Source organism: Gobius niger (assembly GCF_951799975.1).
Source record: "Gobius niger genome assembly, chromosome: 6".
NCBI classification, from domain to species: Eukaryota; Metazoa; Chordata; class Actinopteri; order Gobiiformes; family Gobiidae; genus Gobius; species Gobius niger.
In genome coordinates, this window is record NC_136857.1 from 29,251,891 (window position 1) to 29,268,604 (window position 16,714).

General features: G+C 43.1%; 1 protein-coding gene across 1 annotated transcript; it reads left to right on the forward strand.

Annotated features, from left to right (window-relative positions):
* Positions 1 to 1,124: 1,124 nt before the first annotated feature.
* LOC306964861 (myosin heavy chain, fast skeletal muscle-like) lies at positions 1,125 to 10,474 on the forward strand (the record flags this gene model as incomplete). The annotated part of the gene is made up of 38 exons (XM_079559029.1): positions 1,125 to 1,238; positions 1,325 to 1,481; positions 1,568 to 1,595; positions 1,675 to 1,795; positions 1,874 to 1,966; positions 2,041 to 2,104; positions 2,336 to 2,434; positions 2,525 to 2,628; positions 3,134 to 3,272; positions 3,365 to 3,483; positions 3,565 to 3,714; positions 3,793 to 3,963; positions 4,033 to 4,336; positions 4,416 to 4,495; positions 4,568 to 4,655; positions 4,741 to 4,858; positions 4,940 to 5,063; positions 5,138 to 5,274; positions 5,344 to 5,599; positions 5,687 to 5,929; positions 6,180 to 6,356; positions 6,446 to 6,591; positions 6,664 to 6,754; positions 6,844 to 7,233; positions 7,316 to 7,442; positions 7,514 to 7,632; positions 7,715 to 7,911; positions 7,994 to 8,177; positions 8,257 to 8,422; positions 8,511 to 8,635; positions 8,727 to 9,035; positions 9,110 to 9,313; positions 9,410 to 9,535; positions 9,606 to 9,776; positions 9,850 to 9,954; positions 10,079 to 10,174; positions 10,259 to 10,390; positions 10,457 to 10,474. The coding sequence occupies exons 1-38, from the start codon at positions 1,152 to 1,154 to the stop codon at positions 10,472 to 10,474; spliced, it is 5,565 nt and encodes a 1,854-aa protein (XP_079415155.1). The 5' UTR covers positions 1,125 to 1,151.
* Between the last annotated feature and the right edge of the window lie 6,240 nt (positions 10,475 to 16,714).

Genomic DNA, 16,714 nt, shown 5'->3' on the forward strand with positions numbered 1-16,714 from the left:
TCCAAGCACTGTTTTACTCTAAATGAGCTCGGACACTTCTGCACCATAGACTTAATATTAATAGACTCCGTCTCCTCACTCCTCCCTGTTTGCCATAATAATTAAGTTCGAAGGGGAAATCATTTATCAAATTTACAGACTCCTCCTAACCTGCTGTGACGGAGCATGTTCCTAAAAAGGGAGCATGTTCCTAAAAAGGGCATAAGGGCGGGATCTTCACTGTAGACTCGGCCCTCGGGGGGGACGTAGTTCGGTTGTAGCCACGCCCGCGTCATTAGCTCTCATGCTAATAACAGCCTGTCAGTCAAAGTCCGGCCCACATAAGTATACCAGATTTCAAAAATGTGCCTCACAAAAAACAGTCATTTAATTGTTACTAGCCCAGCGTTATCACAGGAGGAATATCTAAAAAAAAAAGGCTATACAGTTGCTGAAAACGTGTGGAAAGTGCAATGCTAACTAATACAAAACTAGCTTGTTTTGCCGCCCACATATGGAGGTTCTGCAGCAATGGCGGCGTCGCGCTCTTTAAAGCTGTGACACCGGCGGCCATTGTTCTACACAAAGACTAAACTACAAGCACACCCTGATTTCATTCAGTGCTGCTCTTCTGTTGTTGCAAATGGACTGCCTTGTTTATTTGAATGCTTAATATTTTTTTCATCTTTATTGTCACACAGCCTATTGACATCTACCCGGCTCAGAGGGTCTTTTTTTCTGTAGTAGAAAAAGGTACTTGTACTATTAGATTGAACAAAACACAGAATGTGTTTTATTGACATACGAATAATTGTACAGACACAACTTACGTGCCACCATGAGCACGGACGCGGAGATGGAGCAGTATGGCCCGGCGGCTATTTACCTCCGGAAGCCAGAGAGGGAGAGGATTGAGGCCCAAACCACCCCCTTCGATGCCAAAACGGCCTTCTTTTGCATCGACGATGCTGAGATGTACCTCAAATGCAAAGTCACCAAAAGAGAGGGTGGTAAAGCCACATGTGAGATTGAAGGAGCCGGTGCAAAGGCACGTTTTGATATATTTCAAAAATACAATCAATATAAGTATTATAATGTAAATGTGGTGTCTTTAGACTGTCGTAGTCAAAGAGGACGACATCCACCCCAGAAACCCTCCCAAGTATGACAAGATGGAGGACATGGCCATGATGACCCACCTCAACGAGCCCTCTGTGTTGTATAACCTCAAAGAGCGTTATGCCTCATGGATGATCTACGTACGTTTTCAGCATCTACAGTAGATCCACAGAGACTAACAGAAGTACACACTCATTACTTCTGTCTTGTATTCTTACTACTTCAGACCTACTCTGGGCTGTTCTGCGTCGTGGTGAACCCCTACAAGTGGCTTCCCGTATACGATGCAGTTTGTGTGTCAGGCTACAGAGGCAAGAAGAGGATTGAGGCCCCACCCCACATCTTCTCCATCTCTGACAATGCCTATCAGTTCATGAACACTGGTGAGACACAACAAGTTTCAAATATTAGGACAAAACATACTTTTATACCAACATTTAATATGAAATATTTCACATTAATATTTCAGATCGTGAGAACCAGTCAGTTCTGATTACGTAAGTAGAGAAGGCACAGATGACAAGAATACTTATACCAAGGTTTCAGTTGCTTTATAATATGCTTGTTCTAAACCAGCGGAGAATCCGGTGCCGGAAAAACTGTCAACACCAAGCGTGTCATCCAGTACTTTGCAACAATTGCAGCACTTGGAGCTAAAAAGGACGCACCTCCACCTGGTTCTGGCAGCAAAATGCAGGTAAATCCCGTCAAATACAGACAGATGAATACATCAGTTACGAGGGGCTAATGTTGCACCCAAACCTCTCCCTTTCAGGGATCTCTTGAGGATCAGATTGTCGCTGCCAACCCCCTGCTGGAGGCCTACGGTAATGCCAAAACTGTGAGGAATGACAACTCTTCTCGTTTCGTGAGTATATACACATGTCAGACTCAAGTAAACTTCAAACCACGGGACTTCATTAACATTTCTTTCAAATTCAGGGTAAATTCATCAGGATTCATTTTGGCACCACTGGCAAGCTCGCTTCAGCTGATATTGAAACATGTAAGTTTAAAACGAGGAAATGTGTGTTCAAGAAAGAGCATTTTTTTATTGCACTAAAATCATTAAAAACACTCCTGTACAAAGAGAAATAAAAGCCTCCTTAGATGTTTTTAAGGACATTCATCTGTTTTTGCTATAGAACTTTTACTGTATTACAGACAACAAAAACAGACACCTTCAATGGGGATTCTAACTCAAATGGTTAGTTTATTGTAATGTTTCTCCGCACAGACCTGCTGGAGAAGTCCCGTGTGACCTTCCAGCTGTCGGCTGAGAGGAGCTACCACATCTTCTACCAGCTCATGACAGGCCACCAGCCTCATCTGCTGGGTATGTCATATCACATAATGCCACATGTTTAGTACAGGTACTGTCTAAAACACTGTACCTGAACTGCATTTGTCAACATTTGTATGTCAGAGGCCCTTTTGATCACCACCAACCCTTATGACTACCCGATGATCAGCCAGGGTGAAATCACTGTCAAGAGCATCGATGATGTGGAGGAGTTCATTGCAACTGATGTAAAGGAGAAAATACAACTCAACATGACAATCAATCAATTAATCAATCTTTGTCTCAGACTTGTAAAAACATGTAAAACAGAGTATACCACACGATAGTCCGTACAAGCAGTTTCTCCAGTGTCTCCAAAGCACCGAGCTGGGCCTGACACTGCTCTGGTCAGGGCTTATTAGAACAGTTATCATTTCCTTTTGTGAGTCCATGAGTCTCATCATAACTTTATATGCAACATTTCTTTTGTGGTCACATTATTCTGCAGAAACAGCAGACTGGCACTTGTTCAGTGAGAGACATTCAACAGAATCCTGAGAGGATTGTTGTATGGTAGTCACAGCTTATGGAGTTTAGCTTTAGTGTAGCAGCACCACCATGGGGCAGTGCAGAGAGCTGTGCAGTGGGCTTTAATCAGAGTCATTTTCCATACACATTCCACAGTTTTTGTTTTCTTGTGCATACAGTTTACAACTTTAAAGAAGATGTAAATGTTCATCAATCTTTGTTCAGACTGCCATTGATATCTTGGGCTTCAATGCTGAGGAGAAGATTAACATCTACAAGCTGACTGGTGCTGTGATGCATCACGGCAGTTTGAAATTCAAGCAGAAGCAGCGCGAGGAGCAGGCTGAGCCTGACGGCACTGAGGGTAATTACAATAGTTATTATTGAAAGGTTAGAATATCCTATGTTTAAACCCGTTTTACCAATATTTAACCTCATTTATTTAACCTTATTTAGTGTCTGACAAGATCGCCTACCTCTTTGGTATGAACTCGGCGGATATGCTCAAAGCCTTGTGCTACCCAAGAGTCAAAGTCGGAAATGAGATGGTGACCAAAGGTCAAACCGTCCCACAGGTAAAGTATTACTGAAATACACAAATATAATAGCACTACATTCTCTACGTTTGTGATTTATTATGTTCTTCTTATGTCAAGGTCAACAATGCTGTCAGTGCTCTGTGCAAGTCTGTCTATGAGAAAATGTTCTTGTGGATGGTTATCCGTATCAATGAGATGTTGGACACTAAGCAACCAAGAAACTTCTACATTGGAGTGCTGGATATTGCTGGATTTGAGATCTTTGATGTAGGTTTATCACTATTATGAAACAGGTGTACTCACTATTTCTGTGAGGCTACATAGTAATTTACCTTTGATTTGTAGTTCAACAGCTTGGAGCAGCTCTGCATCAACTTCACCAACGAGAAACTGCAACAGTTTTTCAACCACACCATGTTTGTCCTGGAGCAAGAGGAGTACAAGAAAGAGGGCATTCAGTGGGAGTTCATTGACTTCGGTATGGACTTGGCCGCCTGCATTGAGCTTATTGAGAAGGTAATCAGAAACATTTGTAGCATGAATATAAAAGTTTGCATTTTGCTAACACATGATAATTCTTGACAGCCAATGGGAATCTTCGCCATCCTTGAGGAGGAGTGCATGTTCCCCAAGGCCTCTGATACAACATTCAAGAACAAGCTGCATGACCAGCATCTGGGCAAGAACAAAGCCTTTGAGAAACCTAAACCAGGCAAAGGCAAGGCTGAGGCTCACTTCTCCCTGGTCCACTACGCTGGCACAGTCGACTACAATGTCACTGGCTGGCTGGACAAGAACAAGGACCCTCTGAACGAATCAGTCATTCAGCTCTACCAGAAGTCTGCAAACAAGCTCTTGGTTCTCCTGTATGCCACCCATGGAGGAGAGGGTAAGTGCATCTTTTACTAAATGGAACATGATGTTACACAGAATATGAAATAAGAATCTTTATTTTTTTTCCGTTTTAGCTGAGGCTGCTGCTGCTGGTGGAAAGAAGGGTGGCAAGAAGAAGGGTGGTTCCTTCCAGACTGTGTCTGCCCTCTTCAGAGTATGTTTTTGATCTTTGATGTGATATCACATAAAGGAAATGTGTCATAATTCATTACATTATGATCTTCAGGAGAACTTGGGCAAGCTGATGACCAACCTGAGGAGCACTCACCCTCACTTTGTGCGTTGCTTGATTCCCAATGAAACTAAAACCCCAGGCGAGTATTCCTTTTATAAAAGGGGTGATAGTGGATCTGTGTGAACCTCATTTTAATAATAAAAGTGTTATATATTCAACTTCAGGTCTTATGGAGAACTTCCTGGTCATCCACCAGCTGAGGTGTAATGGTGTGCTGGAGGGCATCAGAATCTGCAGAAAGGGTTTCCCCAGCAGAGTCCTCTACGGTGACTTCAAGCAGAGGTACTTTTTACACATTTCAAATTGAAAAGGTTTCAAGCAAAAAAAAAAGAAACAATGAGACTAAAATGACACCTTTCTCAGATACAAAGTATTGAATGCCAGTGTCATCCCTGAGGGACAGTTCATTGACAACAAGAAAGCTGCAGAGAAGCTTCTTGGCTCCATTGATGTGGACCACACTCAGTACATGTTTGGACACACCAAGGTCTATATTCAGTTTAGAATGTTATTGTGATTTATCATTCTTTACTAATGTTTCATTGCTCAATGTTGTAATAGGTGTTCTTCAAAGCTGGTCTACTGGGTCAGCTGGAGGAGATGAGAGATGAAAAACTGGCTTCGCTGGTGACCATGACTCAGGCTCTCTGCAGAGGCTATGTTATGAGGAAGGTGTTTGTCAAGATGATGGAGAGAAGGTACAGATAAATTCCACTAAAGAATTCATAATGTCAATGAAGTATTGATCAATTATTTTCTGCTTACAGAGAATCTCTCTACACCATCCAGTACAATATTCGCTCCTTCATGAATGTCAAAAACTGGCCATGGCTGAAGCTGTATTTCAAGATCAAGCCTCTCCTGCAGAGCGCTGAGACTGAGAAGGAGCTCCAGCAAATGAAGGAGAACTATGAAAAGATGAAGACTGACCTGGCAGCTGCTCTGGCTAAGAAGAAGGAGCTGGAGGAGAAAATGGTTTCCCTCTTGCAGGAGAAGAATGATCTGCAGCTCCAAGTGGCATCGGTCAGCAAGAAATGAAACAAGTCATTTGATAGAAAACCTCTGTGAGATCCTAACATGTTCACCTTTATGCATGTCTATCTTATATAGGAGGGTGAAAACCTCTCCGATGCAGAGGAGAGGTGTGAGGGGCTCATTAAAAGCAAAATCCAACTTGAAGCCAAACTCAAAGAGACAACTGAGAGACTGGAGGATGAGGAGGAAATCAATGCTGAGCTGACTGCAAAGAAGAGGAAGCTGGAGGATGAGTGCTCTGAGCTGAAGAAAGACATTGATGACTTGGAGCTCACCTTGGCTAAAGTGGAGAAAGAGAAACATGCCACTGAGAACAAGGTGCTCCTTTTATCTCAAACGGCATTGGCTTGGCAGTTTTGTTGTAAATATATTAATGTAACTTTTGAATGAACTAAATTATATATATATTAAAAAAAAAACACTGAAATGAACAAACAAATGATACAGCTGCCATGTACATTCAGTAGATGTAAACAAAGCAGGTTTAATTGAGGAATTATGACATGATTATGAAATGCTCTTACAGTAAATTGTTTCAAAAAGTGACAATATGTCAATGCTGCTCCAGGTTAAAAATCTTACAGAGGAGATGGCATCTCAAGATGAGGCTATTGCCAAGCTGACCAAAGAGAAGAAAGCCCTCCAAGAGTCCCACCAGCAAACTCTGGATGACCTCCAAGCAGAGGAAGACAAAGTCAACACTCTGACCAAGGCCAAGACCAAGCTGGAACAGCAAGTCGATGATGTGAGGCTTTCAAAGTTTACCTTATATATTGCACAGTCAAAACTATTATGGTATTATCTCAATCATTAAAATATTACAATGTTTGATAGCTTGAGGGTTCTCTGGAGCAAGAGAAGAAGCTCCGCATGGACCTTGAGAGAGCCAAAAGGAAGCTGGAGGGAGACCTGAAACTGGCCCAGGAATCCATCATGGACCTGGAAAATGACAAGCAGCAATCTGATGAGAAGATCAAAAAGTATTTATCACATTTCATCAACTGGTCTTTAGTTTAATAGCACAAACATGAGAAAGTTGTACTTTTTTTTAGGAAGGACTTTGAGACCAGCCAGCTGCTCAGCAAGATTGAGGATGAGCAGTCTCTTGGTGCCCAGCTTCAGAAGAAGATCAAAGAGCTTCAGGTAATAAGTGGTGCCGCTTCAGATTGACAGTATTTTGGTTCAAACGAGGAAAAGTGTTGATCCTATCAATCGTCTGTGATGAAATGTAGGCTCGTATTGAGGAGCTGGAGGAGGAGATCGAGTCTGAGAGAGCAGCTCGTGCAAAGGTGGAGAAGCAGAGAGCAGACCTCTCCAGAGAACTCGAGGAGATCAGTGAACGACTTGAGGAAGCTGGTGGAGCCACAGCTGCTCAGATTGAGTTGAACAAGAAACGTGAGGCTGAGTTCCAGAAGCTGCGTCGTGATCTTGAAGAATCCACTCTGCAGCATGAGGCCACGGCTTCAGCTCTGCGCAAGAAGCAGGCCGACAGTGTTGCTGAGCTGGGAGAGCAGATCGACAACCTCCAGCGTGTCAAGCAGAAGCTGGAGAAGGAGAAGAGCGAGTTCAAAATGGAAATTGATGACCTCTCCAGCAACATGGAGGGTGTGGCCAAGGCTAAGGTAAACTGCTCCTCTGAATGACATCATCTCTCAAGTTTCCTCTGTCACTATAATAAAACTTAAAAATATTGTATCCTGACAGGGCAATCTGGAGAAAATGTGCAGAACTCTTGAGGACCAGTTGAGTGAGCTCAAGGCCAAAAACGATGAGAATGTCCGCCAGCTGAATGACTCAAGTGCACAGAGGGCCAGGCTCCAGACAGAGAATGGTATGGTCCTAAACTGAACATGCTTTAGTTTTGAATCCCGTCAGATGAACTAAATGACGCTGCAATTACAGGTGAGTTCTCTCGTCAAATTGAGGAGAAGGAAGCTCTTGTTTCTCAGCTGACCAGAGGCAAGCAGGCTTTCACTCAGCAGATTGAAGAGCTGAAGAGACACGTTGAGGAAGAAGTCAAGGTATGAACAATCTTATCACTTAGCCAGTAAACTCAAAGATGTCTTCAAATGATGGCTACACACTGATTATTATTGCCTACAGGCCAAGAATGCCCTGGCTCATGGAGTCCAGTCTGCCCGTCATGACTGTGATCTGCTCAGGGAGCAGTTTGAGGAAGAGCAGGAGGCCAAGGCTGAGCTCCAGAGAGGAATGTCCAAGGCCAACAGTGAAGTGGCTCAGTGGAGATCTAAATATGAGACTGACGCCATTCAGCGCACTGAGGAGCTGGAGGAGTCCAAGTAAGTAGAATGATTCTGTTGGTAGAACTCTAAGATGATAGTTGTCTTAATTCTATTTGTGTCTCTATTTCCTTCATCACAGGAAAAAACTGGCCCAGCGCCTGCAGGAGGCTGAGGAATCCATTGAGGCTGTGAACTCTAAGTGTGCATCTTTGGAGAAGACCAAACAGAGGCTGCAGGGTGAGGTGGAAGACCTTATGATTGATGTGGAGAGAGCTAATGCTCTGGCTGCCAATCTGGACAAGAAGCAGAGGAACTTTGACAAAGTAAAAAATGAATTAAAACACACAAAAACAAGATGGATGTTCTCTCTCATTCATGTAAACTCAAATTGAACATTTCCAGGTTCTCTCTGAGTGGAAGCAGAAGTATGAGGAGGGTCAAGCTGAACTGGAGGGAGCCCAGAAAGAGTCTCGGTCTCTGAGCACTGAACTTTTTAAGATGAAGAACTCTTATGAGGAGGCCCTGGATCAACTGGAGACCATGAAGAGAGAGAACAAGAACTTGCAGCGTATGTACACCAACATTATGAGATATACAACGCTATACAATCATTGCAGCTGCACAGTAAGCAAGGCTGATGCTTGTTTCCTATTTAGAGGAGATCTCTGACTTGACTGAGCAGATCGGAGAGACTGCAAAGAGCATTCATGAGCTGGAGAAGTCCAAGAAGACAGTAGAAACGGAAAAATCTGAAATCCAGACTGCCCTTGAGGAAGCTGAGGTAGATCATTAGAGAAATGTGTTATATAGCGATTGTAAATGTTATTTTCATACAGGAATGAATGATAATACAAGTACAATGGCATTTCTAGGGCACACTGGAACATGAAGAAGCCAAGATTCTTCGTGTCCAGCTGGAGTTGAACCAGGTCAAGGGGGAGGTTGACAGAAAGCTGTCAGAGAAGGACGAGGAGATGGAGCAGATCAAGAGGAACAGCCAGAGGATCATTGACTCCATGCAGAGCTCTCTGGATTCTGAGGTCAGGAGCAGGAATGATGCTCTGAGAATAAAGAAGAAGATGGAGGGAGACCTGAACGAGATGGAGATTCAGTTGAGCCATGCCAACAGACAGGCCGCTGAAGCCCTGAAACAGCTCAGGAACGTCCAGGGCCAGCTCAAGGTCAGAAAACAGAGACAAGATCTAATAAAGATAATGTTGGAGAACATTTTCATACAATGTTTCTCTGTGGCCAGGATGCCCAACTGCACCTTGATGATGCCGTCAGAGGACAAGAAGACATGAAGGAGCAGGCCGCCATGGTGGAGCGCAGAAATGGCCTGATGATGGCCGAGATTGAGGAGCTGAGAGCTGCTCTGGAGCAGACAGAGAGAGCACGTAAAGTGGCTGAGCAAGAGCTGGTGGATGCTAGCGAGCGTGTTGGACTGCTTCACTCTCAGGTTTGGAAAGAATAATTACTGTGATAAAAAGTATGGTGCAATATAAATGTAAAAACACCAACTACTTTATTTTATTTTTTATTTATTTTCTAACAGAACACCAGTCTTATGAACACCAAGAAGAAGCTGGAGTCTGATCTGGTCCAGGTTCAGGGTGAAGTGGATGACTCAGTTCAGGAAGCAAGAAATGCTGAAGAGAAAGCCAAAAAGGCCATCATTGATGTGAGCTCACATGTCCAACACCAGAGAACACTGTTTATGACAGAATTCACTTACAATGACAATATTTCAGGCCGCCATGATGGCTGAGGAGCTGAAGAAGGAGCAGGACACCAGCTCTCATCTGGAGAGGATGAAGAAGAACCTGGAGGTCACTGTCAAGGACCTGCAGCACCGTCTGGATGAGGCTGAGAACCTGGCCATGAAGGGAGGCAAGAAGCAACTCCAGAAACTGGAGACCAGGGTGAGTGTCGGCTGAAATGCGACTAAAGAATTGCATGAACAAAGATGATAATCATAGCACTTCTTCTTAAAAGGTGCGTGAGCTTGAGTCAGAAGTTGAAGGTGAGCAGAGGCGTGGAGCTGATGCTGTTAAAGGAGTCCGTAAATATGAGCGTAGAGTCAAGGAGCTGACCTACCAGGTAAGTTCTCACAGAAAATGTAAAGCTGTTTTCTCCCACTCATCCTCATCCTATTCAAATTACAATACGCAATACGTAAAATAAAAATTGTACATCACCACCTTTCCTACGTATGTTTTCATAGACTGAGGAGGACAAGAAGAACATGACCAGACTCCAGGATCTGGTGGACAAACTGCAGCTCAAAGTCAAGGCATACAAGAGACAATCTGAGGAGGCTGTGAGTTGCAAAAAATATACATTATTACATTCGATATGGTATGTTGTTTATGGATGTTTACAAATCAACATATACCACTTTCAGGAGGAACAAGCCAACACTCACATGTCCAAGCTCAGGAAGGTTCAGCATGAACTTGAAGAAGCTCAGGAGCGTGCTGATATCGCCGAGTCCCAGGTCAACAAGCTCAGAGTCAAGAGCCGCGATGCCGGAAAGGTAAGGATTTACAAAAAAATGTCTATATGGTAAAATAAAAAATAACTGAATGCACTCTTTCTTCAGGGTGATTCTGCTGAGTAAACCGTCAACTTCTAAATGAAGCTGTTAAATGTTCATAAAATATGACCACTTGAGCAGCTTTTTGTAAAACTGTATTTTTCAATAAAGCCAAAATAAAATCATCTTTGTTTTCTGTACTTAATCTGATAAGAAAACAACCATGCAATAATCATCAAAAACATCTAACATTTTGAAGGAAAACTTTAGTGGTGCTAGCCTAGTGCTAGGCACATATTTTTCAAAGGTCATTTTCACACCTTCAGGGAGCCTAAAAGGGCCTAAAGGGGCCGACCCGCTCTCTCACCATGATTCTGACCCAAAACATGACTCCACCACCTCCTTACTGACGTCACAGCCTTGTTAGGACATTGTGGCCATTCACCAACTATCCACTATTCCATTGATTTGACCATCCAGGGCTACACGGCCTCATCAGTGAACAAGACTGTTTGAAAATGAGTCTTCATGTATTTCTGAGCCACTGCAGCCGTTTCTGTTCATGAGCTTCAATTAACAGTTTAGGGGAGGCCCAGATATAAGTTTTATGCAGCCTCTGGAGGGTCCTACACCTTGATGTTCGGGAGACTCCAGGGAGACCCTTTTTCTTTCCCATATTGCTTGAAAATGATGATCTGCGTAATAAAGTGGAACACCCTTTTTCAGCAGTTTTCCCCTAACAGGGCTTAACCTGACTACTAATCATCCCAGGTCTCTGAGATTAATGTCAGTGATTCATAGAGCCCAGAGACACAATACCATCTATGAGTTTCATTATTTATTTATTTATTTATTTATTTTGTTTACCTTTTTGACACAAAAATACAATTTGCATAATAATTTAGAACGCAGTGTATGTAGTTTTTTCTGAAACAGCTGTTGGTGGTGTCACTTCTCCTGTGTTTTTTTTTTTTCTGTGGGTAAGGACGGAAAACAAATTTGCCCAATTTGGGTAAGGACGGTCAAATTGGGCAAATGCTGTTGAAGCTCCAGTTCACTAACTGCATAGAGATGTAACAGTTGACCCCATGAAAGGTTAAGGATTATTTATCCTTATTATTATTAAAGCATTTCGGATGGACCCTGGGAGTTTGTTTTCAACTGAATTTATTTTTTATTTTTTCTGGTGCCATGACAACTGTTTTGATTTTCAGTCAGTCCTCAGGCTACTCGTTTGCAGTGCTCGTTTGCAATCTGCATCTGAATTAGCTTATCTCATTTTGTTGCCAATATGTATTTGATATTTGGGCATTAGGGTATTTAATCAATAGTTAGTGACATCTCTCACTGTGACCGTGACGTCTCAGTTTAGCCTGGCCTCTCTTATTATCTCTAAAACACTGAGCGACCCAACGCTCCCCAAGACCCAACCCTCCCCACTCTCACTGATGAGTGTCCTGTAACCCTGGATGGTCAGATCAATGGAGTACTGAATGGTTGGTGAATGGCCACCAGGTCCCACCAAGGCTGGCTGTGACGTCAGTAAGGAGGGGGCGGAGTCATGTTTTGGGCCAGAATCATGGGGAGAGAAAAATATGTGGAGTTTCTGACTGACCAGTTTCTTCTATGGCAGTGGTTCGCAACTTGTGGGTTGGGACCCCCAAGGGGGTCGCGAAACAAATTTTGGGGGTCGCCAGAACGTTTAGATAAAATAGCCATATTTTCAATAGCATATTCACCTTATTCCGCCCCGCCCACTTTTGCCACTTTTTGCTTTGTCTCTGTACTTCTGTTGTCCTGACACTTCCGGTCGAGCGCAAAGCCAGAGGGAAAATATTCTCCGCTCAAATCTGATTATTAGTAGATTGATTTGTGTAACATGCTCATTTGCACCAACATGTCACTGCACCGTTTCTCTGCAAGACCTGAAAACGGCTTTGTTTTCATGTAGTAACTGATTTTATCTGGACTTCTCCAGTCCCATGTTAACTGATAGGAGAAAAGGGGCGGGCACAATTCATGACGGCGCCTGGAATAAGGTGAATAATCTAATATTTTATTGCAGCAAGTGTTTGCTATTTTACCAGAGTGCCATTATTTGTTTGTAGTTTGATGAATTTCATTTAGTGTGCTGTAACCCGGGTAGGTCTGCGCGTTGCAGTGCTCGCGGTGAGTTCATATACAGTGCCTCTCGAAAGTATTCATACACCTTGAACTTTTGCACATTTTGTCATGTTTACAACCCTAAACATAAAGATTTTATTTTGATTTTTTTACTGAACCTTCACACACAAGTAACAGACAACTGTGAAGTGAAAGCGAAATGATACATGATTCTGTTATTTTTCAAAAAATAGAAAAGTGAAAAGTGGGGCGTGCATAAGTATTCATACAGCATGAATGAATACTTTGTGGAACCCCCTTTTGCTGTAATAACAGCAGCAAGTCTTTTGGGGTTTGACTCTACAAGATTTGCACATGTAGAGACTGACATTTTAGCCCATTCTGTCACTCTGTCACATTAGAAGGAGAGCGTTTGTGAACAGCAGTTTTCAGATCTTTCCACAGATTTTCAATATGATTTAGGTCAGGACTTTGACTGGGCCATTCTAACACATTAATATGTTTTTATTGAACCATTCCATTGTAGATTTGTAGAGCAAACTTCAAACAGGATTTTTTATGGCCTCCTTTCAATAATGGCTTTCTTCTTCCACTCGTTCATGAAGGCCAGATTTGTGCAGAGTAAGACTTATACTTGTCCCATGTACAGATTCCCCCAGCTCAGCGGCAGGACTTCACAGCTCCTCCAGAGTTATCTTGAGGCACTTGGTTGCATTTCTCTCTTGGTTGCAGTGCTCTCCTTGTTCAGTTTGTTCGTTTACGTGAACAGCCGTGTCTTTGTAAGTTGGCAGTGGTGCTTTACTCTTTCCATTTCTGAATGATGGATTGAACAGTTGCTCCGTGAGATGTTTATATCTTGGGAAATCTTTGTATAAGTTAACGCTGCTTTAAACTTCACCACAGCTTTATCCCTGACCTCTCTGGTGCTCCTTGACCTTCATGATGTTGTTTAGTGACCAATACACTCCGACCACAGCTCTGAGGGCCTAAAAGAACAGCTGAAATTATTCTGAGAGTAGATTACACACAGGTGCCTCTATTTAATGGTTAGGCCAAGGTGTGGACATTCTGGAGTCATGAGGAATGTTACAAAGGCAATTTAATGCACTCAGAAAATGCTGTATGAATACTTATGCAAGCTCCACTTTTCACTTTTCTATTTTTTGAAAAATAACAGAATCATGTATCATTTAGCTTTCACTTCACAGTTGTCTGTTACTTGTGTGTGAACGCTCAGTGAAAAAATCAAAATCAAATCGTTATGTTTAAGGTTGTAAACATGACAAAAAGTTCAAGGTGTATGAATACTTTCGAGAGGCACTGTATTGGTGTCTATGTGTTGCCAACCCCGTGTCTGTGTTGTAGATGCTGACACGGGTGGCCCGATGCGTGTCCGTGGCTTGGAGAGCTAATGTGGCCAAAACATGGTTCCTCGTAGACGCTGTTGGCCATTGCTGTTTTTATTTGGGTCTAATTAATGATTGAGTTACATGTGAAAACTATTGGTTAACGTGTTTTTGTTTTCGTTTTGCATCGTAATCATTTTGTATTATTGGTTCGATTTTGGTTTTGTTTCTGTCTCCTAAGTTCTGTAACTTACATTATTTTGTCCTCTGCTCCAGGATCTGGTCCGGGCGTGGTTGCCCCAGACGGTGGGGGGTTTGGTGATAGTCCCTCACTCCTGCTCCATCACTCCGCGTGTGTTGTGGTATTTTTGCACGTCCCTCACATATTTGCACGTTTAGTTTGCCCTAGTTTTGATCTGCTTTTGCTTGCATGTGTGCGCGTGTGTGTGTGGTACACGGAGCGTGGTGAGTACTGTCCCCAACTTATTGCGCCCCCACTAGGTGCATCTGCGGTCGGCCAGTCCAGGGCGTTTTTAAGCTAATTAACTAGTCATTTTCACTAGTTACCCTTTTTAACACTTTAGCTGTGTCTAAATAAATATGAAGTAGGAATTACATAAATAAATGAAATCTTTTTAAAATCCTAAATCGACTGTGTCTCTTTTTGACCATCTACTGCATCCTTTGTACCTGTGTTACCATCAGTCCTCACCCTTCGGTTACAATTACCTTTATGGACAGAATTTCTAGGCGCAGCCAGGGGCCGGAGGGTGTCCGGTTTGGGAGCCTCAGGATCTCATCTTTGCTGTTTGCAGATGATGTTGTTCTGATGGCTTCAACAAACCAGGACCTTCAGCACACTCTGGGGCGGTTTGCAGCCGAGTGTGTAGCGGCCGGGATGAGGATCAGCACCTCCAAATCTGAGGCCATGGTTCTCCACCGGAAAAAGGTGGTTTCCCCTCTTCAGGTCGGTGGGGAGTCCTTACCTCAAGTGGAGGAGTTCAAGTATCTCGGGGTCTTGTTCATGAGTGAGGGACGGATGGAGCGTGAGATCGACAGACGGATCGGCGCGGCGTCAACAGTGATGCGGTCGCTGTATCGGTCTGTCGTGGTGAAGAGGGAGCTGAGTCGGGGCAAAGCTCTCGATTTACCGATCGATCTACGTTCCCACCCTCACCTATGGTCATGAGATTTGGGTCATGACCGAAAGGACAAGATCGCGAACACAAGTGGCCGAAATGAGTTTCCTTCGCAGGGTGGCTGGGCACACCCTTCGAGATCGGGTGAGGAGCTCAGTTACCCGGGAGGAGCTCGGAGTAGAGTCGCTGCTCCTTCACGTCGAAAGGAGCAGCTGAGGTGGCCAGGGCATCTGTTCCGGATGCCTCCTGGTCGCCTCCCGCGGGAGGTGTTCCAGGCATGTCCTAGTGGGACAAGACCTCGTGGAAGGCCCAGGGCACGCTGGTGGGACTATGTCTCCGAGCTGGCCTGGTGTCGCCTCGGGGTCCCCCCAGAACAGCTGGAGGAGGTGTGTGTGGATCGGGAAGTTTAGGCATCTCTGCTGAGACTGCTGCCCCCGCGACCCGGCCCCGGATAAAGCGGAGGAAAATGGATGGATGGATGGATGGCATTTGTTTTTTTTCTTTGTTTTTTAAGAATTAAGTAGGCTAATGTTCCTTATTTTTCACGGTGTGACCAGAGCGGGGGTCACGAACCCCTTTAACTGTTATGATGGGGGTCGTAGATCCAAAAGGTTGAGAACCACTGTTCTATGGTACAAAAAGAAGAGCCGTGCTTTCTAAAAAATCATCTTCATGCATGACAATGCACCATGTCATGATGTGGACCCCATCCTCCCCTGACCTCAACCTTATTGAGAACCTGTAGCATCAACAAGCAAAACATCTATGAGGGTGGGAGGCAGTTTTCTGGGAGGCTATTCTGACATCCAAAACCTCACAAGTTTAATGGATTTAAGAATTTTGAAGCTGCTATCAAATAAGGGCTCCTATGTTAGAATATAACTTGACTTGTCAAGATGTTTTTGATTGAAATAGTGTGTTTGCTTTGGCTTTGGTGTATTTCTTGACCTTTCAAAGGCATTCGATACAATCGATATTGAAATCTTGCTTGATCAGCTCTCTCACTATGGTGTCAGAGGCGTGGATCTCCAGTGGTTCAGAGACTATGTTTGTGGAGGACAGCAATATGTGAACATAAATGGGGTAAATTCTACAATGGCAAACATTGAATTTGGGGTTCCACAGGGTTTGTGTCACATAATCGCATGGATCAGATTGAGAAACACATAAAGGAGCAATTGGTTAAGGTAAATACTTGGTTTAAATGTAACAAATTATCACTAAACATTAGAAAAACTTTTTATAGTTTTTCTTTTTAAACTTTTTATAGTTTTTCTCATTAAATAATCATATATAGAGTGATCAGGTCATCAATATCTCAATAGATGGCAAAGATATTAAAAAATTGATTCTATATAATTCTTATAATGGAATTCTATAATGGAATCCACATTGATCAGTTCCTAAATTTCAAAAAGCATATTGATGAGTTAGTTAAAACAATGTCCAAAATTGTAGGACTATTTTTCAAGTTGAGCACTCTTGTCCTTGTATAGATCTCTGTTTGAGCCTCACATGAACTATTGTAACTTTATTTGGAATAATACTTACTCTACCTACACTGCTAAACTTCTGGTATTACAAAAGAAAGCTATAAGAGCCATTTCAAGGTCCATGAGAAATTCTCCCACAGATGTGGCCTCCTAAAGCTTCCTTAAATTAATCTTTATCATAATGCATGTACTATGTATAATGTTGTAATGTATTTGTTAAAT